This window comes from Lathamus discolor, chromosome 17 (assembly GCF_037157495.1).
Source record: "Lathamus discolor isolate bLatDis1 chromosome 17, bLatDis1.hap1, whole genome shotgun sequence".
NCBI classification, from domain to species: domain Eukaryota; kingdom Metazoa; phylum Chordata; class Aves; order Psittaciformes; family Psittacidae; genus Lathamus; species Lathamus discolor.
The window spans coordinates 6,001,566-6,014,395 of record NC_088900.1 but is presented as its reverse complement, the minus strand read 5'-3'; the positions used below and the strand labels follow the sequence as shown (position 1 = coordinate 6,014,395).

Genomic DNA, 12,830 nt, shown 5'->3' with positions numbered 1-12,830 from the left:
TCATCTTTACGTATGGTGCAGCATGAAATGTAATCACTCCACAACTAGAAGCTGATCAGTCTGCATTGCCATATAGATATATATGTATGGTATGGATACATATATAAACATATACAGCATAAACGGCGTCAGGTTGGTCCCTCTTCAAAGGTTTAAATAAAAGCAATGAAGCCAAGAAATGGGATACTCCTAAATTAAAACAAATCATTAAGGGAAGCATAAAGCCACTCAATTTACCACTACTGGGAGGTGTCACGAGGGCATTAAAAAGGAGTTGGATGGACACTCCCAGCGTTCAGGCAATCACAGGGTTCACTTCTGCCTTGCAATGGTGCTCACTCTATGGATCTCAACACAAACCCACTGCAGTCAGTAGGGTACTTTCTAATGATGTGGGTGTTGGATCGAGCTTCGAGCTGGGTACTTTTTATGCCAGAAATGCTGACCCAGGTGGTAAATTACCCCACTTTTCAGGCAACAAGTGCTGACTAAAGCCACTGGACACGCTCCTGGTTGTTAGCATCGTGCAGCATTTGTTTCCTAGCAGCTGCTCAGCTCTGAGAGTTACAACTTCGGAGGTATAACATACAGATGACAAAAGCAGTGAAAAGCTCTGCAGAAATGAGGAACAAGTTGTTGTGGTCATCAACGGGAATGGAAGTACAAGCTACCTATGCACTAGGCCTCCCCAAGGACTCTCCCCAGCCGTAGACAGACCATGGTAGCTTTTTGTGCTACATTTTATGGATTGATTTCTTAGGAAAAAAATCCAAACTTCCCCATAGTTATACCAACACTGCTGTGACGGGTCATGCAGGGACCAAACTGGACACAAGGCTTTGAAGTGAGGACCCATCCTGCCCCATAATCCTGCTCAGGATGGGTATTGCATGAGTGTCTATGCCTGCATATCCAGTCATCCTCCATTTGCATCCCAGGAGCTAAGGAAAAAAACGCAAAAAACCCCACACTTAGCAAATGACAAGACCATTATTTTTTCACAGTTTGAAATTATGTGATGCTACTGTAGAAGACTGCATACTTAGAGGAATACACTTAGAAAAGTGGCTCAATTTACCTGAGCCAAACTGCAGTCTACCCACCCCCATCATCCTTCTGTTCATCACCTTAGCACAACAGAATGGATGCCATCGTCAGCTCAGTCTGATTTTTCATTTAAAGGCTTCTGTTCCTTTAAGAGTTGTTCTCTTTTTCTTCTTTTTTTCCTGAATATTTGTTTTTGAATCTGAACTATCGCTACACCTTCCACATCCAAACTATGTTGAAGCTTTTATTATTTCAATACTATGACAAAAAACACGTTTCACACTAAAATAGTCACGCACCCACAGTGCACAAGCTTGCAGATCTAAAGTAGAGTAAAAAAGAAAACAAAATTTAAAAAAAAATGAAAAAAAAAAAATTAAAAAAGAGAAGAGAAAAAACCAAAACCCCAACAGAAGGAACATCTCTATACAATGGGCTGGTCTTCTCCTATATGCCTTCCTTCTGCTCTTTTCACCCCAAAAATCTCAGTGTTGCTCCATGGCTCCCAATGCTAAACATCACTGATAAGCTCTCCTGCCCATAATGATAATACACATACTACATCAGCCCCCTTTTCCAACTGTTAAAGACACAATGCCAGGACACATGAAATCACTGGGAGTGCTGGCATTGATTTCCAAGCACTCCCTCTTGATTTCATGGTTTTGATTTTGCAGAGCATGGATGGATGACTCAATATGCATGATGTGATAGAGTAATTCAGTTGCAAGGGACCTACAACGACCATCTAGTCCAACTGCTGATGGAGCTGGCTTTGCAGGAGGGGTCTTGGATGCTGCCAAGCACCCTTACTCAGTAAGTCTTTGCTTTTAAATCGGCTTCCTAGAGTCAAAGGAAATGTTATTCGCTCACATACTAAGTAGGAATTGATGTAGCCAAACATCTGAGATGAGACCAGACCAGCCCTAACTGTACAATCTCCCTTCTGCTCCTCAAAGCTCCGGGAGGGTTCCATGAAGGAAAGAGGAGAATGTCCTAAATAAGCAGAGATGATATTTCTCTTATGCAGTCAGGCCCAGGTCCAGCAAGGGACTTCAACTCTTTCTAAATTTAAGTACAGAAGAACTCTTACCAGCAACCCTCTCATTCCAAGTTCAGATGCGTTTATATAGATTGCTGGATAAAGACCTTGATTGGTGGCAAATGGTTTGAATACCCCCACCCCCCAAAAAAACCCCAAACCAAACCCCAGCATTACTTTTCTTCTTACTCCAGTAAGAAATAATAATAATAATAATAATCATAATAATAACAACAACAATAATTAAGAAAAGATAAAGGGGAAACAACTACTGTAAACATCCATGTTTTCAAATGTCTCCCTCAGCAAAGCAAGCATGCTGCTAACCTAGTGTCTATAGACTGTATTTTCTTTAAAAAAAAACAAAAAAAAGGCAGCTATTTTACACATACATTTAAACACAACAAAAGTTAAAAAAAAAAAAAATTGTCAATTGTAAACACTGGAAAAAACGAAAGTTGGCAAAAATTAACATAAAATTTAAAGAAATGTAGAGTCTGAATACTGCAAATTGAAATATATCCCCCCCCCGAAGCTGTAATTTTGGCATTCTTCCTAACAACTGATAATAACCCCCAAAGAAATGTCTAACGTGGAGAACAGAATTCAGTCACAAAGAGCTCGAGACACTTTGCTTACTGAACAGATACAAGGTGAACGGAAATCATAACTTATTTATGAGGCTTTACATATTTCAAACTCGACTGAAAAGTATAAAAATAAATTGTGGACTTTGTTCATTAAGCGCCAGCTGCGCCGAGGGGCGCAGTGGTTTATATCTGCTATACTAACGAAGGAAAGAACAGGGTCTTTTTTTTGTCTTTTTTGTCTTTTTTTTTTTTGTCTTTTTTTGTCTTTTTTTTTTTTTGTCTAGGATTATTTCATTTTGAGCTTCCCAACCACGCTGCAAACGGGATTTGCCATTTGACCTCTTTGACTATACACAGGGTCAGCAGAGCCCTGATTTGGTTACGGGTTTAACCCTGTTTTTAAAACGTATTACTTTTTAAAAGCAAGTGCACAACAAATAGAACCTTTCTAGAAATCTTAAGGAAAAACAAAAAAACAAAAAAAAAAAAAAGAGAGAAAATAAAAGAAAAAAAAAAAAAGAGAGATTCCCCCCTCCCCCCATTTATGCATTTTCTGTTTTGTTTGTTTTTTTAAAAAAGGCAACAGACACTAGAGGAATGAGATGTGTGTTGTGTTCTGTGTTTTAAATGCTTGGGTGAAGTCGTTCTGTCATTTGCTTTCATCTGTCGCTGGATCATGCTTTGCTCTCATTTTCGTTTGTTTGTGTGGCTTCGTTGGGGACCGTCTTGACTTCTGCTGGAGGTGTCTTGGTTTCCGTTGCTTGCACTTCAGATTTGTCTTCTACTGGGATTTTCCTGAAGGAGAATCACCAAATAGCACAATTTAGAGGCAGAGAAATACAGACTCTCTATTGCTGAATTAGTGATAAGAATCTGGTTTTGGAATCAAGCAAGTCTATTGACTTGCTAGACCAAAATGAACATTTTCAGATGCAGACATAAGTAAAACCTAAGTCACACACCCCATCCCCCCACCTTCATTTAGCTCTAGTGAAATCTTTTCTGATCTCACATACTAGTAGGATGAGGTCTCAGGATGCAGCAGAGGTGCAAGTTGTGTTGTGATGTGCAAAACCAGAAAGGAGGAAAAGGGAAAACTCACACAGTCGTAAAGGAATTTGATTTTACCATCACTCATTTATGTCACCCAAATGACCTATTAGAACAGACTGGCACTTCAGCTGAAACACCTTTTTCCCTATAGAAAGTCAGTCCCAGAATTTCCCAGTATGTTGCAGGAAGAGAAACACAGCAGAATTGAATTTTGTCAAGTATATTCACACAAGTGTAAGGGAGGTCAACATCTTCACAGGTCCACGAACCTGTCTTTTGGCACTTCAGTGAACAATCAGAGAAGCCTGTTTGTCCAATGCACTCTTCATAGTCATGCAAAGTGCCACTCAAGGCATATGTGGTGGCCTCCCTGCATAAGTGCCAGTTCCAGCCCATTAGCCACAAAGTTAGTCTGAGATGACTGCAATTTTATTTATCCTGCTGAGTAGATGAGATGAATCTAGCCTATAGCTGTAATACTGATTTGCACCTAGGGAAGCAGATGAGCAGCACAGGTAGAAGCTGGTTGGATCGTCAGAACACAGCTCTGCGTTCCACTGTACCAAGAATACATTTACAGCACACATACCAAGTCACTTTAATTCAGTTGTAATGCTTCCTTACTGTGGGCGAACCATTTCCTTCCTCCTTTCAGCTCAGTACCAGATCACAGGTCCCTATGTGGCTTGCCTTTCTGTAGCACCCAGCATGACAGCGCAGTGGCTTTAGGTGCAGTGAACTGAAATGAACCTGCTTGGGAGTGGCTCAGCTGCACCCATCAAGGCTGCCTGGTTCCCTCCAACCCTAGTGCATCTGCTGTGCCATCCAGGCTTTCCAGGAAGGGCCAGATGCTCCACAACTGTGTGGGGTACAAGGCAGTGCTGTGGAACAGTCACACAGCAGGAATGTCTCCTGCTTTAGGGAAGGACAGGAGAACAGCAGGGAGGTAGGGAGACCAGAGCTGCAGGATGTAAAGGCACCTGAATAATACAGTAAAACAGCATGGGTTTTCACTCAGATCTGGAAAAGAGCCTGGTTCTGGGGCTACAGTACCTGCCTGACTGCTTTTCTGCAAGCGCTAACACACATTGCAACCACAGTATCAAAGCCAATGACCAGGGCCAATGCTTTACTCTGGATTAAATACAAAACTTCCAGAATGAGGTAATTTTCTTGGAGATGGAAAAAGTTCTAACCAAAGCTGTGACTTAGGGTATGTCTCCAGTGTGGTTGCTGTAGCATAGCCTAAATTTAGCTGTGTGAGCTCTAAATGTAGCTCGAGAACAGCCAGGTTTTTGGCAGCAATCTAGCTGACAGTGCAGATCCCAGCATCCTCAATACACTTTCCTTGGCAAAAGCTAAAGATGCAGTGTGAACCCAGTCATGCTCTTCTCACTCTCCAGTTGCAGTTTGACTGCCAAGGTGCAGACTTGTCTCAGCTGTCCAGATGGTTTAAGGCTCCAAAGGACCCCTAGGGTTGTCCTGCCTAGGGGCATACTGATAGCCTGAATCGATCAGCAGGAAGAGGTAAAGAGCAGACCCAGTACACTGGATGAGGATTCATCTCTAACACACCATGACACCACACTGCCAAGTTATCCTGACACAGTATGTGCTGTGACTGCTTCCCCTCTCTCAGACAGGATGGCATCGCTTCATCCTTTGCCAGTTTACAGACAAATCCAGAGGTACCAAGCTTTTAGAGTTTCACATGCACTAGTTTCTGCCCTGCCTTACACTGAAATAACTTCTGAAGGGCTCCACTGGTCTGTTAGGAATTAGAATTTGGGTGGCTGTGCTCACTGAACTGCAGGAACTCGGTGCCCCTGAGGACAGCACTTCTTTGCACCAAACTGAACTGTTTCTGATCTCTTTCATAAAAGAGTAACCCACGATAAACAAAGCTGTATACAAGTCTGAAGGATAACACATTTATGAAAAACTTGAGTTCGTCTTTTGCCTGCTTCCCTGGTACAGCCTATTCCTGCTTTGCTCCTGGACCTTTAAAGCCAAGCCCTGTTCAGAGGTGAGGTAGTTTGCTAAGGAAACAATGAAATTAGTTAAGAGAACACCCAACAAGAACACAGCACAAGCACCAGTGCACAAGAGACACAGCACACAACCAACAGAAGATTAAAGGCAGCCATACTCGGTCTTTGCAGGTGCAGCAGGTACAGAGCTGTCTGCAGTGGAAGAAGCAAGCTCGCGAGCTTGCCCGCTAGTCACACTGGCAGGAGTAGGAGTGCCAAGAGCTGCAAAAACATCCTTTGCAAGATCAATGTCTGGTGTCTTGAAGGTCCCTTCGTCCATTTTAAAGTCCTCATTCTGGGAGGGGTTTGTGCTGCCTGAAGCAGCCTCACTCTTCACATTGCTTGGGTTCTTGGTTGTCTCTGTTGGGCTCTTCACTGTACTGGGCTGCACGGCTTCCTTTTCAGGGCTCTTGGTGCTTGAGACCTCCTGCTTGGGCTCTGATGGAGCTGGAGGGCTAGTGAGGTTTGCAGGGCTTGGGGCAGCTGGCTTGTTACCAGCTGCCACTTTGGAGGTCTCAGCCACGTTAGCAACAGAGCTGGGGCTGAGCACTGCACCTTGGTTAGACAGGACACTTGAAGACAGATTATTAGTAGCTGGAGTAGCACTCGGGGTATCGCTGAGATCAACAAGGGGGGCCACTTTGGGGGTGGAAGAGGGTGGTGGTGAAGAGACTGAGGTGGCTGCCCCTTTGGCTGGAGTAGCCTGGCCAGGCGACATGGAGTTTGAGTCAGGAATGGCCGTGGCTGGCAGGGCAATGCTGGAGGTCAGCGTAGTGGTCTCACTGGTGGGGCTGTTCTGAGCAGTGGCAAAAGTTTCAGTGATAGTGTCAGAGTTAGTGGTGCCCGTAGTTACAGAAGGCAGCATGTCCTCAACAGTGGCTGCAGTATCAGCAGGGTGCCTGTGAAGAGGGCAGGAGTAGAAGAGAAATAGAGACAATGAAGCCCGTAAATGACAGCAGAGGAAAGGGGAGAGTGTTGAGAGTGTTAAGAGTGAGAAGGCAAGTGAGTGGTGCAGCAGCAGCATGGCATGTGGTTACAACACAGAACATGAAGAGCTACTCAGAGGAGCAGAAACCTTTCAGTGGTCAAACGTGCAAAGGGTAGGAAGGGCTGGCTGGGATGACTGAAGAATAACTAGGAAGAAAAAAAGAGCAAAGAGGACATGGCCTTCAGGAATGGCTTGGTCACATAGATTTTGGTTCAACTCTTAGCCAAACGCAACCCTGTCAACTTGCAGAGACTCTTCTCTTTTAGCCCAGCTTTCCTCTTGGCCTCTTCCACCTAACCTCACAAGGAAGCTTTCTACCAATTCCCTGAGCTTGTAGCCTGTGCCATGTCACCACACAACATGATCCCAGTGCAGGACCCCCGAATCCAGTCTCTCATCTTGGCCCTGTCCTTTTCCCTGCAAGCCTAACTCCTTCATCAAACCATAGAGAATAGAATTCTTTTTCTCATACACACATGTAATGCATATATATAACACACATACATGCAGCTTTGAGGTGTCATTTTGTGCTCTTTTGACCAAATTCCAGCCTGTTGTGTTTGCTGCAATAAGGTTTGCTTTAGGACAATGTCTGAGTGCAACTATGCTTTAGCAGCCATGATGGTTGCCTTAAACAAGTACACATGTGAGGCTGGAAGAACAAATGGTTTATTCCATGAGAAGCCAGTGTGCCCAAAAACACCACCTCATGCTTATTAACACAGAAAACCATCATAGAGGAGATAACTGAGTTAAAACTCTGGTAAGATTAGCCAAGAAAAACAGGATAATCTAAATCCCAGCTATTCCTCAGCACTGCGCATCTGCATTTCAGTGCTGCTTTCTCCTCTCACCTCACAGAGACTTCCAGCAGAGCCATTTTACCAGTGAGCCCCACTGCTAACCTAATCAAAGCAGGTGAGCAATATGCAGGTGGAAAAGCCTGATCACCTCACCACTGATGATTCTGCTGAAGGGCAAGAGCCCAGCTTCTGCCATCAATCCCAAACCTGACCCAAGTATTTACACTTCCAGAAGTGAATTCCTCCCATTACTATGCTAGCAGCTACAGAGAAGTACTCAGAGGACACTAGAACTGCAACACTCTAGGCAAGAGCTTAATGTAGGCAGCATACAATACTTAAACCTTTCCGATCCCAGCTAACATAGCCTCACACACTCAGGCCCAAACCAAGTTCTCCAATACAAAGCTCACAGGTAACTCTCAGCCCTCTCACATTAAAAATGGACTTGCCATGCCTTCCCCCAGCATTCACAGTGTAGCCACTCCGCTGCTATCAAGTAGAAAGAATTGCTTCCAAGCACCCATCCAGCATTTCTAGGGCAGACCTCAAGCAGAAGCTGGTGCTAACTGGGGGCTGGTTTTGCTCTGGATCCTTTGCAGTGAACCTGGCCAGGTGCCTGACCTACACACTGGACAGGACTAGCAGAGACAGGTCTTTCAAGAAACACTGTCTACTCCCCTTTCCTTTCCAGTGCTGGAAATAGGAGTCACTGAATCTTGAGAAAAAAGAGGAGGAATTTCCTTGCTGATATGTCACGTCACAAGTGGAATGTGGAGTTTTTACCTTTCTTCTCTTCCAGCCCTAAGTCATGGGCATGAGAAATCAGGGATCAGGGCAAAGGGCAATGTATTGACTCTGTGTTAAGACTGACTAATGCCAACATACTCTGGCTCCGTGAGTGGGGTGGTCTCATTGGGCTCTGTGTGTTTTCCCCCATCGTGGTTGGGGGTCCGCTCCTCTTCAGTCCGCACCTCCACAATTGGCTCCTTGGACTCATCTTTCCTGTAACAAAGGAATTGCATAGAGATTGGCTCCCATTCACACTGATCAACAGAAGGAACAATGTAAGTGATGACAGTACTCACGAGAAGGCAGCTTTGCCCTCCTCCATGTCTTTGCCCTTTGCTCCTGGGCCAGATTTGCCACACAAGTTGACAGCGATGCACATCAGCAAGCCACACTTGTTCAGGAAGTAGCAAGTGACATCCACAGCCACCAGGAGCAGCACAAAGATAACAATGAGAATTCCTACGATGGCAGCAGTCCCAAGGCCTGATGTTGGGCTAGTGCTGGCTTTAGAGACCAAAAAGAGAAGAAAAGAAGGCACTGTAGTTAAAAGGTGAGTTGGGGTTAGTTATGGCTCAAATTTAGCTATGCTTAGGCTGCAAACATGGGAAACTTGCAGGAAGTACACCCTCTCTTCTAGTAGCCTTGTGTTTTAACTAGTATTCTACCCTGAAGACATGCAGGATAACCTAAAAAGACAGGTTCACTTGGACCTAATGGGGCTTTTCCATCTCCCTGGGCTAGGGTCTGGAAAGCAGACTTCTACTGTAGCATATATCCAGCTGGAATTCTAAAGGGCTGTTTCTCTCCACTACTTCCTCAAGATGAAGGCTGTGTCGAGGGTCCAGAGTGACTTTTGCACTGCCAGTCCAGTACAAGGACAACTGTAAGTGAATCCTAGGTTCCATAGCATGGCTTGCCCTGGTGGGGCACAGACTACTGGGTGATACCTGTGGAGTCTCAGTGTTGGTTAGCCCCTTATAGCACATAACGAAAGGAATAATTAAAACCCTTCCAGGTATGACCCAGCTATCCAGAACTGGAAAAGTGGTAAGCTTTTTATACCTTAAGCAGAGATAGCAGAGCTCATCAGTGAATGCTCATGGGTGTTTTGGCTTAGGCACAGACAACGATCTAAGCAGCCTTCTGAGGAAGCAGAAGATACTTACAAGCAGATTGACACTCTGCTGACATTGTCCTGGTGACAGCAGCTGCCCCCTCCACCACACCCAGACTCCACCACATTTCCCCAGCTATAGAATAGAAAAAAAATACCTTGCCTTTTCCAGCAGACAAAAGGACAGCAGGTGAGAGGTGGTGATGGAGGCCTGGGAAATGCATGGGGTTGCCTATAACTACTGTCTTCAGGGGAAGTGCCTTTAGCTTTCTACCTGCTTGTAAAATGCTCAGTACTTCCTTAGAAACAGGGGGGTGGATAAACACATCAGTTAATCCTGTCAAAGCCTTTGATCACCACAAAACCAACAGGCACAGCCCTGAATGTTGCCAGCTGCGGCTTCCCAGGCTCTTATCATCATATCCTGAACACAAACTATTTTTGTTCCCCTTATTTTAATCAGATGAAGTCTTCCCAAACTGCTGATCTGCAGGTAGAGCACTTGGTTGTTGGCTCATACCATTCAGCACCTATTTAGATGTACCAAACTACTCACAACCTGCTTGTTAGTCTCAGCTGTCACAAAATTCACCTTTTACTACAGGACTGTGCACTCAGTAAAGGCCTGTGCATCTGTCAGAGCTGCTTACTGATGTTTTCTGAGACAGCTGAACAAGGGCATGCTTGTCATTGTCCATTGGAGTATTTTGGGTTTGTCTTTTGTTTCAATTAAGATGTAATTCCATTCATTTCTACTGCATTTTTTACTGCTGGATGTCACAACCCCCAAATACTTGGAATCATTTCTTAGCAGAAAAACCCAGCAAAGCATCCCTTTGCCCTCAGCCTGACCTATGCTGACTTTGACAGGTGGAGAGATCATTTCCAGGGCTCACAGAGAGAGCATCATGCCCCCCGCCACACATTTCATTACTTAAAAACAGGAGACAGAACATCCTTAGCATTAAGGCAAATCACCACTGTGTCATTTGGTGACTCTGACATGTATTAAGGAATAGAGACTCCAACAGGAAAGCTTCTTTCTGCATTTGACTATATGCAAACATCACTCTGAGGTACCTGACACTTATATCACAAATCCATTATTGCTCAGTATAACATTTGTGCCACCAACGAGACCCCTGTCAGCATCTTGCAACAAGCTGCATAATTAAAGGCATTTATCACCCTCTGATGCATACAGGGAATGAGGAGGTCATGTCACACAATTTTTAGTATTATGATTACTCTTGCTGTATTTCAGTAACACTACCGTGTAAACACAAATCTATACCCTAAAACCCTGAAAATGAGGTTGGTTTTTTTAAAAAAGAAGAAACCCACATGCTTTTATGTACAACACCTGCACAAAGTTTTCACTTCCAATTTAGATAGAAAAGCAGTTCACAGATCATAATGAACAAGACCTGAATAAACACAGCAAAGACTTGTGTGCAGAGCAAAAAATGCATAGTTAGACAAGACTGATGGCAGGGATTTTGTTTGTCCCTATTAGATTTTTGTTAGAGAGATTAATCCCATTCCAGACAACCGATAGCATTTGAGACATTCTGTACGGACAGCTGAACAACTGCATCCACAGTTTCATCCTTGGCAGCCTCAGGCCCACTCACAAAGAGACACACGCCTTTTTAAAACAGCATCAGAGCCAAATGGATTTCTCATCACAAAGACAATTCATGAGGGGCACAGGGGGGTTTTGTTGTGGCTGGGTTGGGGTTGGGTTTGTGTGTGTTTTGTTGTGTCGTTTGGGCTTTGTTTTTAAGTGAAAACAAGAGAAAAGAAAAAAAGCCAACTGAAATTTGTTTAACGAAATGCAATACACAGAACGTGGTAACAAAGATGCATTATACTGCACCAACTTACAGCATGGATTAATCCTGTCTGGCAGTGTCACATGCACAGTTAAGCATGAATATTATTAATGATCTAATAACAATAAATTAGCTGGTCAGGTAACTTGATCAAAGATAATATTTTCTGTTAAAATGGCAAGAAAAAGGATCTATGAAGTTGGTAATACAGTAGTGGAAAACCAGAAAATGTCAGACAAGCATCCACTGCAAATCTGTATGCTCATAGGGTGTATTATGCCCCAGATCCACTAAGCATCATGAGATACTTGACTGTACAGGAGACGCCAATGAAGTCGCAAAGATTCAACCACATAAAGAAGAAAGAAATCTCTTCAGTGCAATTCCCACAAGATATTTATATTCAGACCAGCACATCAGGAAAACCTTCTAATGGCCATAAATTTGAATCCACATGCAAAAGCCCACAGAAACATTTGGGAAACCAGCAGGATCAGCTCTGACATATCTTTCTCTTTTTATGGTCTGTGGGTTTATATTTGCGGATGGGGCTTTCTAAACCTTTTGCACAATACAGTGGTGATCAGCACCAGATGTGCAGAGAAATCAGCAAAAAAGCAGTGTCTTAAAAGGCTTTCAATATTGTACCTTCCTTTGATGAAAACCAGCACGCAAACAACAACAAAAAACTTCCCTTACATCAAATAAAAAGGGCAAATTCATTACAAGTAACAAAAAAATGTTAAAGAGAAGAAACCTTTCTTTTTCCTCGTTACAAAATACTGACTCTTTCAAATTCAACATTTTTCTATAATGTTCTGTGGTTTGTTTGTTTTTCCTGAACTGACAAGATCCTCTGAAGCAAAGTTATCTGCTTTCACGCCTTGGTGGGACCCAGGCCTTTTCAAGCAAATATTGCTTTATTTTACTTTATGTTTCTAACAGAGCAAAAGCAGAGTCACTGCAGAAAGAAGCAATGAAACAAAGGAGGACGACGTTGATGGACTTCCCAAGGTCGCTGCAGGTGCCAGACAATGGTTCCCAGGAGGGGAAAATATGGTTGTTTTAAAACAAATTTGGTGCATGTGGCAAGCGTGGATGTTTCCCCGTGAGATCCAAGGTGACATGTATGACGACAGACATAGGAAAGGAGTAAGGGAAGAAGGGAGAGGGGAGGGAAGAAAGGACGAGGAAGAAAAAGAAAGAAAGAGAGAAAGAGAGAAAAATAGATAAAAAAAATTAGGTCATAAATATAGAAAATATAAGAATCAAAGGTTTATTTAATTTTGTAAATTAAAATGGCTAAAGGTTAAAGAAGAGCATTAGCACATTCACACCGACAAAAAGGCCGGTTCAGAAGCTCAGCAATGCCCAAAGCCGCAGAGCAAAGTCCAAGTCAGGGTTCATGGGGTTTGCAAGCAAATGAGATTAGAAATGATGGAACAGAAGGCTTGGCAAGAAACACAAGAAAATGGTTATCTGGTATTTGAAGGGACAACACTGCCTTTTATGTAGTCAAAGGATAAAAAAGAAAAA

At 43.5% G+C, this 12,830-nt stretch overlaps 1 protein-coding gene across 3 annotated transcripts in view; it reads right to left on the bottom strand.

The window, feature by feature from the left end:
* Window positions 1-1,201: 1,201 nt before the first annotated feature.
* NCAM1 (neural cell adhesion molecule 1) overlaps window positions 1,202-12,830 on the bottom strand; it is a 104,763-nt gene continuing 93,134 nt past the window's right edge. The window contains exons 16-19 of one of the 3 annotated variants that reach the window (XM_065697077.1): window positions 8,642-8,849; window positions 8,442-8,558; window positions 5,882-6,661; window positions 1,202-3,474 (exon numbers count right to left, since the gene is read on the bottom strand). In XM_065697077.1, coding sequence (XP_065553149.1) covers window positions 3,354-3,474; window positions 5,882-6,661; window positions 8,442-8,558; window positions 8,642-8,849 — 1,226 coding nt within the window. In that variant the 3' untranslated portion in view covers window positions 1,202-3,353. Of the gene's footprint in view, window positions 3,475-5,881; window positions 6,662-8,441; window positions 8,559-8,641; window positions 8,850-11,263; window positions 12,313-12,830 lie in introns of those variants that run through there. The other 2 variants (XM_065697078.1, XM_065697079.1) reach the window with 2 other exon arrangements.